Source organism: Cricetulus griseus, chromosome 7, assembly GCF_003668045.3.
Source record: "Cricetulus griseus strain 17A/GY chromosome 7, alternate assembly CriGri-PICRH-1.0, whole genome shotgun sequence".
Classification (NCBI taxonomy): Eukaryota; Metazoa; Chordata; class Mammalia; order Rodentia; family Cricetidae; genus Cricetulus; species Cricetulus griseus.
In genome coordinates, this window is record NC_048600.1 from 36,266,301 (window position 1) to 36,278,230 (window position 11,930).

General features: G+C 48.8%; 1 protein-coding gene across 2 annotated transcripts in view; it reads right to left on the reverse strand.

Moving 5' to 3' along the window:
* Positions 1-4,613: 4,613 nt before the first annotated feature.
* Positions 4,614-11,930, reverse strand: part of Ciita (class II major histocompatibility complex transactivator) — a 49,165-nt gene continuing 41,848 nt past the window's right edge. For both annotated transcript variants that reach the window (XM_035447948.1, XM_035447947.1), the window contains exons 14-18: positions 11,708-11,800; positions 9,063-9,149; positions 6,190-6,273; positions 5,997-6,080; positions 4,614-4,689 (exon numbers count right to left, since the gene is read on the reverse strand). In XM_035447948.1, coding sequence (XP_035303839.1) covers positions 4,614-4,689; positions 5,997-6,080; positions 6,190-6,273; positions 9,063-9,149; positions 11,708-11,800 — 424 coding nt within the window. The remainder of the gene's footprint in view (positions 4,690-5,996; positions 6,081-6,189; positions 6,274-9,062; positions 9,150-11,707; positions 11,801-11,930) is intronic.

Here is an 11,930-nt window from a genome sequence, read left to right on the forward strand (position 1 = left end):
GGTGTAGTGGTGCACACATTTAATCCCAGCACTCAGGAAGCAGAGGAGGTAGGTATCTATGAGTTCTAGGCTAAACAGGTCTACAAAGTGTGTTCCAAGCCAGCCAGGGCTACACAGTGAGACTTTGCCTTAAAAAAAATAAAGAATGGGGGAAAAGCTGGGAATGTACCTCACTTGATAGAATCCTTACCTGGTTTGCACAAAGCCTTGGGCCCCAACAGCACATAAAGCAGGCACAGTGGTATGTACCTATAATCCCATTCCAGAGGCAGAGACATAAGAATGAGAAGTTCAAAAGTGAAAGCAGGAAGTTCAGAAGTTCAAGGTCATCCTGGGCTACATTGGACCCTGTCTCTGAAACCCATAAAAATATGGAGCCTTCTTCCCTAGTCTTCTCTAGTCTAGAGTATATCTCTAGCCCCTCCTGAAGTCATGTGCAATTAGGGTACCTTTGCATACCACAAATGGGAGTGATTGGATACTCATGGGAGGATCCTGTGATGCTCCCTGACTCTTTATGATGGAATAATCCTTTTGCAATGGGGTGCAGTTATTTTGGCTCTGAGGACAGTCATATACACCAGGAAGAGAGACATACTCTCTGGGAGAGAGGCCTGGAAGGAAGTCAAGGGCTGAAGAGGGGCTAGGATTGAAAATGTACTGCATGCATGATTCCCCCAGAACTGCTTCTTGAATCACAAGTGGGGTTGGCAGCCTATTCTAGCACACTGTGCCCAATATCCACAGAGATCCTTCAAAAGGCCACAGCCAAGCTGTGGCCTTCCTATAAATGCCAAGTTTCTAACATGGGAACCACAGCTTATCCACCTCTTGAGATGACAGCATGCTACTTACTAAGAGCTTCTCTTCTACACTGATGCAGCTCTACTCCAGGCTCCACTAATGGGCAACCCTCATGTGTCCAGGAGCCTTTGTGCAGTGCACAGCCTGGCCAGACACACCTGGCTGCTCTGTCCAGGAGGCATCTTAAATTTGCTAAGGTGCAAGACTACCAGCACAGGAGCCTCGTTCACCCGCGTGTCCTCAGTGCACAGTTACACAATGACTAAGTGTGTAACTGTGCTGAGGATTGGCCATCCATCCTACACTTACTGAGCACCTACTATGCTCAGGCACCTGAATGGGTCTAAGAGGGCAGAGGGGTCATCAAAGCAGACAAACCCTTTGCTTCCCCCAGGGCTCACATCCTAGACATGCAGACAGCAAAAGAGAATATTGAGGTGGAGTTGGAGAGTGGGGTGCAGAGGGATAAGAAACTGATAATCTGCCCATAAGGAACCATGGAGTCCTTTAGGACTCACACAGGTCGGGGGGGGGAAAAACATGCCAGGTGGAGACAGGAATGAAACACAGGGTGAAAGGAAGGATGAGAGCCCCTGCACTGAGCTGTGTTAAGTCTCACAATGTAAACCAGGCTGGCCTTGAACTCACAGAGATCCTCCTGCCTCAGCTTTCCAAGTGCTGGGATTAAATGTGTGTGCCACCACACATGACCTTTTTTTTCAAGATTTATTTATTTTATATGTATATTTTGCCTGTGTATATTTATGTTTATCAAGTGTATGCGGTGCTCACCGAGTCCAGAAGAGGGCAACAGAACCCTGTGCCAGGCGTTGCTTTCAACTCTTAAAATTTTATGTTTTATTTACTTATTTATTTTATTTTGTAGACTGGAGAGATGGCTCAGTGATTAAGAGTGCTTGCTACCTTTGTGGGGAACCTGACATCTGTTCCCAGCACTGACATGGAGGCCCATAACAACTCTTAGCTCCAGTATATACATGGTGTACAGAAACTTTCAGAAAACAACATAGGAGTTGGCTCTCTCTTCTACATGTGGGTCCTGGGAATCAAGCTCATAGCATTGGGCTTGCTTTACCCAATTTTGCTGACCAGTTTTATTAATATATTTTTGTTTTCACATTGAATCTTTACATAATCAGTGAAGAGGATTCTATGGCTCTGCCCATTTTACAGATGGGGAGGCTAAGGCACAGAATACACTTGGCTACATATAGGATGAGATGGAACATGTGACCGAGCAACTCAGCCAAGAGTTGGTGTCACACACCTAAGCTACCTCCCTTTAGGAGCCAGAGGGCTTAAGATTCTGCCCAGCACACAGGATCTAGAACCAGTGAGGTTTGTTGAGCATTTTCTGTGTCCCTGGCACTCTACTGAGTGCCTTACATAATCAGCCCATTAATGAGTGACAGGCCTCGGCAGAGTAAGGAGAGATACTTTTGACATCTCCAGACAGACCAATGGCAGAGGTACAGGCAGGCACAGCAGATACCTGTCTTGGAGCATGCCTCAGTGCTGTCCCCTGTGACCACACACATGGAACTTCCATGTGCCACCCCTGAGCCTGATGCCTCAGCACAGATGCCCTCGGCAGCTGGACCTGACTCCAAGAATCACCCCCAAGCAGCCATGCAGACCACCCCCCCTAGGCCCTCTAGCCCAGTTCCCACTTACTGGGATGTGGGCCAGTCCTATTGGCATCAGAGCTGGCATGCTGGAGCCATGCAGGTGCTCCCTCTGCCAAGGCAAGAAAGCAAGCTATCATTGTCCTGATGGAGGGATCAATGATGCTTGACCTCAAAGGTGGCGCCCCCCCCAGGGAAAACAAGAACAGCAGCGCTGGTGCTGCCTGCCCCTTTTGGCTAGCAGCAGCTAAGGCCAAAAAACTTGGCTACAGAACTGCTCCCAGGATGCAGCGAGGCAGTAGAAGAGGAGAACACTCCACTTGTACAGTGGTCACGGCTTCTGCCCTTTAGACTCCGGAATAATAACTTTCCACTGATTCTTAGAAGCTACGAAGATCCTTGCAGAAGATGCGGGGTCTGGGCAGAGCTGGACTGTCTGGTGTGCACATAGGCTCTGGGCATGCTCTGCACTGCAGGGTGTGGTGGAAGGAATGCTATGCAGACTCGGAGGGATGGGGGCTGTGATGAGCAGAGCACAGTCTCTAATGGCCCAAGTCTCCTCACTTTCTGTCTCTGTTCTCCCGCACTGGGTAGCCACCCTATGATACAGACACAGTGCTATGAGGAAGGCAAGCCAGATTCCCTTGGAGAAGTCCCCAGCCAGCTGTCCCATTAAGGACTCAGGGCTCCCAGCCAGCAACCCATGTCACATTCCAGACATGAGTGAGGAAGCCTTCAGATGATTTCCAGCTCAGCTTTAGCTGCCCCAGTTGACTCAGAGGGTTGGTGGCAGGTGAGCCATCTCGTCTGAGCCTGCCTGAAGGGCAGGGGTCAGGGCAGAATAGAAGTATGGGCTGTTTTAAGTTATTGTGGTTTGGATAGTTTGGTTTGCATTAGATAACTAGGACAGAAGGTATCCCCAGATGGAACTTGTGGGATAAACCAAACCCCAGAGCCGCAGTGAGAGTAGCTGATGCATTTTAAAATGTAGTGAGTGTATGAAGAAGGCAGAGCATCTCCCAGCTGCAGCCTTCCTGTCCTGTAGTCTACCATTCCCTGGCTCTTGGTTCATGTCCATGGTCTTGGTCAGGCCTGGCTCAGCCTTGACTGAAAGTTTGTGGAAACAGAGTCACAAGTAGAAAGAGCTGCCATAGAGTCCCTGTCCCATTTAGAAGTCTGCAGGCCAGGGCTACCCTAGAGTCTTCAGAGCACCCAGCAGGCCCTGTCAGAGGAGTGCCAGGGAAGAAGTACCTTTTCACCAGGCTGGCACTGGCCTGGTCAGGCAGGTGCTTGGCTACTTCAGTTCCTCATGCTGGCCTGGATTGTCAAAGAGAAGGCCTTCCGCATCCTGGGTGAACCTGCTGAATACAGCTCCGGGCCCGTCTGCCAGTGCTCACAGCCACTGAATGGGGCTGGCTTCCTACCTGGCACCGTAAGAGCCTGGAGCTTCTCGTGGGAAGAAGATCAAGACATATGTCCATTCTCCTTCTAGGCAGAGCCCAACTCTGAGCCTTCAGGGGCAGGGTGACCAGAGGCTGACTCATGGCATATGGCCCACAGAAGAGTTGAATCCACAGTACCCAGTACAAGGTCCAGCGTGGTCAGTGTCCCAGAGTACATGCTGTGGGGTATCAAGAAACACGGGCAAGTCAATGAGCTTCCACGGAGCAGCCTTGACAGCAGAGGATGGGGTGTCAGGATGTGGGGGACTGAAGGAGGGGCTGGAGGACAACTGCAGCACAGGTCAGGGGAGAGAGTGGACAAACACAAGGGCTAGGGGACAATTGTCTTCATGTTGCTGGCAGGAAATGTATTAATTCCCTATGAAGATGAATCCAAGAGAAACAGCAACAAGAAAGACTTAAAGTTTCAAAAGAAGGACTTCCCAATACCAAGATAGGGATTAGAGGTGACTGGCTCAGCCCATCTGTCCCCAGTCTTTAAGGCTGACCTCAGGGAAGTTCCTTGGCCCAAGTCCCCAAAGTCTGGAGGACACCTGCCAATTTGGAGACAGTATAGCTCCAGATGACACATAGACCCAGACACCCAACCAACCATGCTTGATGCCCTTGGCCCCACCCCACATAGATACTGACCCAGATATCCCTGTGGTTCTCCCTTCTGTAGTCCTAACATGGTTACCTTGTCCAGGGCACATCAGGGTCATCTCAGGCTGATACGGGCATCCAGATGCTGCAAGTGTTCCTGAACCCCAAAGGGGATAGTGGGTGTCCACATTCTGTAGAGGGAACATGGGACCCCAAGGCCAGGTTAGAGGGAAGACAGCCAGGACTCCCCAGGGCAAGCTACCCACAGCCCCATCTCCCACTCTGTGTAGAGCCTTAACCACACCCCACCTGGCACCATACAGACCAGCATGGGTTAACAGGATGCTAGGAGACTCCCTTTCCATTCTGACATGCTGTATGACCTTGAATAGGTCTACTTTGCCACATTCTCTTTAGCTGTAAAGTGAATCCTATTGTGATTTCAGTATGCTCTGTCCCCTACAGGCTCACGTTTTAAATGCCTTCCCCCTCACCCCCGGACTGGGACACTAGTTTGAAGGCTGTGAATCTTTAGGAGGTGGGACCTGGCAGAAGTAGGTCACTGTGGGTGGACCTTTGAAGGCAACAGCCAGGCCGCTTCTGGCAGCTAGCTGCTACCTGCCAGCATGTGAACAGTGGCAGGCACAAACTCCTACAACCAACTTCCCACCACAGTGAATGAGACGGAGCCCAAATGCCCTTTTCCTCCTTTTCGTTGCTTATGCCAGGAGTTATTGTCACAGTGAGAAAGGAATCTAGAGATGCCACTAACTGAGAAGATGGGCACACATGTACAGATCAAAGCCATCTGAAGAGCAAAGGGGCCTGGACATCAGACATCACAGTGGCTTAATAAGAATAAGTTTAAAGCTGGGCACAGTACATGTGTCTATAGTACCAGCACTTGGGAGGCTGAGGCAGGGGGATCATGAGTTCAAGTGCAATGCTGCTTTAAAAACAAGTAAAAAAATGGGTCTAACTATATGAAATTGCTATTGTTATGTTCTAAGAATGATTGGATTAAGCAAATTCATATGGTTAATCCTGATGAAATATTTATTGAATGTTTTATGTGGTAACAGTATCCTAAAAGTTTAGGCCTGGGAACATGGCTTGGGGTTGGACTCCTTGCCTAGCATTCACCAAGTCCTGATTTGATCCCATTGCCATGCGGGATTGGATAGGTAGAGCATGCTTTAATTTCAGCACTTGGGAGATAGAGGCAAGAGGGTCATCCTTGGCTACATAGTGAGTTACAGGCCAACTTGGGCTGTACTTGGGCTACACGAGACCCTAACCCACAAAAACTTCTTTCTATATCTTGATTAACACGACCATCTCAAGTCTTCTCTGCAGATACCACATCCTTCCAGAGATAAAGATGCTAAGCCTGCAGGCAAATCCCCTGCCAGCCCAGGCTCATACACTGCTAGGTAGGGGTAGGATTTGAATTCTAGACTCACACACAGATCTCCAACCCAGGGGCAATGCAACTTACGCCAATGTTTCCACTTGAGGGCACTTCTGAAGGCTGGAGGCCAGCTGCTGGGCACCGGCAGCTGTGAACTTGTTGAACTGGACACTGAAGAGAGAGGCCGATCCTGAGGCCTGGCTACTCCCATCCCAACCCTCCCCATGAGGTAGGTGGGAGACCCTCTGCCTCCCCAGGTGCCACTGAAACCCACACTCACTCCATCACCCGCAGAGACACCATGTCAGGAAGCACTTGTGCCAGGCTCTTGGCTCCCACGTCACAGATGCAGTTATTGTACAAGCTGCCGGTGACAGAGGAAGGAAGAGGGTTTGGGGTGCTGGGCCATCTCAGGGCCAGGTGGGATCCACACGCAACTGAGATGACGGCTCCATTTTATCTGCCTGTCTGTCTACAAAGTCCCATGTATCCCCAAGCTGTCCTGGAACTTGATATGTAGTCAAAGATGACTTTGAACTCCTGATTCTCCTGCCTCCACCTTCTGACCACTAGGATTGCCATCACCCCCAGTTTATGCAGTGATGGGGATGGAATGAATCCATGTATGGGCCTCATACATGCTAGGCAAGCACTCTGACAACATGAGCAGGCAGGCCCTACTGTCCCATTTTACATATGGACTAATTGAGGCCCAGAGAGTTGAGGCCACTTATCTGTAGTTCCATGGTGAGTTCAAGAAGCTACAGCATGGACAGGAAGTTGTATACTGCTTGATGGTTTAGGCCTGTAATTCTAGTTACTTAGGAAACTGAGGCAGAGGGATTACAAATTCAGGCCAGCCTGAGATATACAAGACTCTGTCTCAAAATAGAAAAGTTGGTTGTGAGCCACATGTGGAAGCTAGAAATTGAACCTAGGTCCTCTGCCGTCAGTGCCCTTTCCTGCAGCCCCTCAAAATAGAAAGTTAAAAGAAGGCTGGGGTTAAACCTCAGTATAAAGTACTTGTCTGGTATACATGAAGTAGCTCTGGGCTCCATCCCTAGTAACACACACCCACATATATGTGCATTGTGTACATACAGGGTTGGGAGAGAGAGAGAGAGAGAGAGAGAGAGAGAGAGAGAGAGGAGAGAGAGAGAGAGAGAGAGGAGAGGAGAGAGAGGAGAGGAGAGGAGAGGAGAGGGAGAGGGAGGGGAGGGGAGGAGGAGAGGAGAGGAGAGGAGAGGAGAGGAGGGGAGGAGGAGAGGTGTTTTCCAGCCCAAAGCATTTGGAAACTCCAAGGAGAACAACTTCCTAGGTTCAAAGACATGCCTCTTTCTATCTGGGCAGTTCACTTGATTCCCCTACACATGATCTTGTTCATTTGTAAAATGGACAGGAGGGGTACCCAGTGCCCAGGGGTACTGTAGGGAGAGCAGGTGGGCTCTTGCTAGGTTATGCAGTGAACTAAATGTTAACCAGGGTCTCACAGTGTGACACATTCACGGAAACCACTGAGGGCCATGTAAGACACCACAGGAGGGGTGACCTGTGTTGGCCATGGGAAGAAGAAAATCTGGAAACTGCTAAGACTCTGGGGACTTTGAAGTTGGAATGAATGAATGTATTTTGTATTAAGAGATAGCAATAAGCCATCTGTAACTCCAGTCCCAAGAGATCTGACACCCTCTTCTGGCCTCTGCAGGTACTGCTGCATTTGGCTCACAGGTGTATGCACAGACAGAACACCTGTGCACATAAAATACAAAATAATATTTTAAAAAATTAGAAAGGAGAAAGTGAGCTGAACATCAACATTCATTGGTCTCTGCTTCTTGACCACAGAGGCGATGTGTCCCCGCCATGATGGCCTTCACCCTCAGACTGTGAACCCTAGTAACTCTTCCTTCCTTCCTTCCTTCCTTCCTTCCTTCCTTCCTTCCTTCCTTCCTTCCTTCCTTTCTTCCTTTCCTCCTTCCTTCCTTCCCTCCTTCCCTCCTTTCTCCCTCCCTCCCTCCCTCTCTCCCTCCCTTCCTTCCTATGTCTTTGTTAGGTATTTTGTGACAGTGACAATACTAGTTAGTGAGCCTGCCTGACCCACAAGCACCTGTGGGTCTGTGTGATCTGGACTTTCCTGACCTCCATCCTCTTGTCTCACCTCCCATCCTTCCATCCTGAGGAAGCTTCCGTCACCTCAGGAGCCCTTCTGCCCCTGAAAACCCATCCTCTTCCCTGCTTTGAGGCCATTGTGCCTGCTGCCCTATAGAGCTTCTTATCTCTATTTTCCCACACAGGGCATGTCTCACCATGTCACAGCACCCCTGCTCTCGGAAATAAGCTGGTGACACTCCCATTGTACTCTCCTGGGACATGCCAATTCTCTTCCTAGAATAAATCACTGTCTTAAAATACCTTATGTCTGTGCTCTCTATCTTAGTATGCAACTGGAAATCAAGGACATCCCATGGTTTAAGTTAGGGAATAATGTGCACTTAGTGCAACTTTAGGGAGTTAGGCTGGCACCAAGTGTACGCACACTATGAACTGTGCAGTGGACAGCCTGATCATCCGCACAGAGGACCTGATTGGATGGATGTAGGAGTTGCTGTCTCAGTAGAGATGGACAAGAGTTGTCTTTCCTAGAACATGACTTGGGGGAAGGAATTCTCTCCCAAGTGGCTATCGAAGAGCTACTAGTGCTGAGTTGAATGACTGGGACTCTGGTGCAAGCTCAATTCCCATCTCTAGTACCTCATCAAACACTGCTGAAAAGTTGGAGCTGCTACACCGAGGCCTACCAGGAGGTGGCAGTGTAAGCACAGACTGGAAGGGTGATGGACCACTCAGAAGCCAGCGCTGCAGGGCTCCAGTCCGGCTCTCCTCTAGAGGGTAAGATGGGTAAGGGACAGCCAGCTGCTGTCCACTAGAGACAGACTGGGGTACGACATGTGGTCCACTGACACAATTCTTATTATCCAGATGAGAAAATAAAGGCTTGGAACAAGTAAGCAACTTGCCCCCAGGTTCTGGTGATATTCAACTCATTCCAGGCCAATGAACCACCTGGTGACACAAAGACCTTGCACAGCAAGAGGGGACCATCTTCCTGTCCCCCATCTCACCAGCCCACTCAGTTCGGGACACCCCACTCACCTCAACCTTAGGAGGGACTTGGCCAGGGCCGGCAGGGCTTCTGCAAGCTTGCAGGCACCCACATCAGTGATGCTGTTCTGGGACAGGCTACAGGACACAGGGAGGAAACAGTTCAGGGGTGGAAGGCTCTCCCTTTCCCATTGGCCTCTATCATGAGGCTAGAAATACACTACCCCACAGGGGACCTGTAGCTACAAACCTGTGATAGCCAGCCTCAGAGAGGATCATTGGTCGTGTGGATGGACCCACAGGAACCACTTACAAATAAGGTTTTATATTTGTAAAGAGAGGGTGGGTGGTGGGGCGAGAGGTAGATGTTAGAGAAAGAGTGCTCCCCTCCTCTACCTGCTCTCTGATTTGATAGTGACCCTTTCCCCTCGGACTGTTTTCTAGCCCTCTAACTGCACACAGTAGGTGCTCAATAAATGTGTACATGTCCAGGAATAAAAAGGTGTGAGGAAGGGGGGGAGGGAGGGAAATCTATCTTGTGGTACACCTAGGCCATTGTGAATTATGGCAACATCTACACTGTATGTCAATGAAATTGCCACATGAATCGTTGGGACACTTAAAGCTTCTTACCTTGGCTTATCACATGGAGTTTTATTTTGTTTGTTTTGTTGTGGGAATTGAATGGAGGGCCTTATTCATGCTAGACGAGTGCCCTACCATTGCTGTATTGCTAGTGCATTTAAATTTTGAAGTCATCGTGGTGGTGGTTGTGTATATGTGAAGGGGTGTGCTGCCATAGTGCGCATGTGGCAGAGGACAACTTTGTGGAGTTGTGAATGAGAACTCCTGGAGAGAAGCTGTGTCTGCAGAGACTGATGGCAGATTAGAGCTGCAGTGATAGGAAGGCAGTGGGAAAACCATGGGAACAGCCACTCCTTGCTCACCCCTGTGTCAGAACAAACATCCTGTGGCTAACAGATAGAAACTTCTTGGAATCTATTAACTTAACAGACCACTAGCCTCCACCAATCCAAAACCTAAGACTCTTTTCATACATACAACATCTTGGGCCTATAGAAAAGCTTCCCTCGTCTTAATGTACCTGCGTCTCGGATGTACCCACCAATGTTTGTTTGTTTATTTGTTTTGTTTTGTGTTGTGTTTTGAAGCAGGGTTTCTCGGTATATAGCCTTGGCTGTCTTGGAACTTGCTCTGTAGACCAGGCTAGCCTCAAACTCATAGATTCACCCGAGTGCTGGGATTGAAGGTGTTCACTTGAATACACACACACACACACACACACACACACACACACACACACACACCACCAACCTATTTTAACCTTGCCTTAATTTATGACTTTCTTTGTTCTGCAAAACTCCATGGAACTGCTTCCATGTTGGAACATTTAGATTACCTATAGGTAATCTAAATCTGAGTTCCGGAGCACTGGTCACTCAAAATGGCTCCCAAAAAAACCTCTTAACTGCTTTTAGGATAAGAGCAGTGTTTTTGCATTGACACGCTTTTACATGAGACCAAACTCAGGTTTCTAGGTGTAAAACTTGGAGGTGCCTTCACCATCTGTGTCATCTTTTGTAGCCCAGGCTGGCTTTAAACTCAAGATCCTCCTGCTGCAGTCTCCAGTGCTGGGATCCCAGGTGTGTGCCACTGAGCTGCTGAAGTTACAATGCAGGTTCAGTGGGAAACCCTGTCTGTCCCCCTCATACTCATTCTACCTTAACTTCCCAAGCCCAGAACCATTTAAATAAATAAATAAACATTTTAAAGTTACCAGATGTTTTACTGCTAAATCTTAATCTGTCCTTTCCCTTCCAACAACCCAGTGTAGTTTTCATTCATTAAACTTTTATTATGGTGTATTTTATTTTAATGCAGTTTTTTTCTCTTTCTCTTTTGTAGTGTGTGTGGAGGTCAGAGGACAACATGCAGGAGTCAGTTCTTTTCTTCTGCCGTGTGGGTCCTGAGGATGGACCTCAGATTGTCAAGCTTGGCAGCAGCCACCTTCACTAGCTAAGCTACCCTGGCAGCTTTCCCCCCACTTGTTATTTTCTTGGGACTGGTTATTCAGGCTGGCCTTAAACTCCCAGTTATCATATGGTCTCAGCTCACTGTATTATAATTATGATCCAATTATTTATTTGCTTCTGGTTTATTGTATGTGAAGATGCCTGAGGTCTGGAAGCAGGACCTTTTGGGTCTCCAACTATTGTCTGTGATAGCAAGGGTTCTTTAAGTATTAGTTCACTAATCCAATAAATGGGGACTGGAGAAAAAGCTCAGTAAAGTGCTTGTCTTAAAAGCATGAAGACATATTCAATCTCCAGAACCCACATAGAAATCTAGGCATGATGGTGCGTGCTTGTAATACCAGCACGGGTGAGGTGGAGACTGGAACTCTGGGGCTCACTGGATGGCTAACCTGGCTTAACTGGTAAGTTCCAAACCAGAGAGATACCCTGTCTTAAAAGAGATGGGTGGTGCTGCTCACACACACACACACACACACACACACACACACACACACACACACACGAGCAAGAAGACTGAATGGATGATCAATGGCTGAAGAGGAGAGTGTGTGATGACCCAGAACAGAGTGAGTGAATGGCAGGGTGGAGGGCAGATGATAAACGCTGAAGCAGTGAGGGAGGCAGGCCCATTTTACTCACTTGAGTGTCTCCAGGACCTTGAGCTGAGTAAAGGTGGCTGAGAGCTTCGACACACCCTCGTCCCCGATCTTGTTCTCACTAAGTGAGTCCAGGCTGCAGGTGGGATCAAATGGTAGTCATTGGCCCTCAGGTCCCAGATCAGCCCTGGTCCTCAGCTGGTACCATCATACCAGCTTCACTCTGAATTTATGGGAGCTTGCCTGCACCACCTGGGGGCGCCATT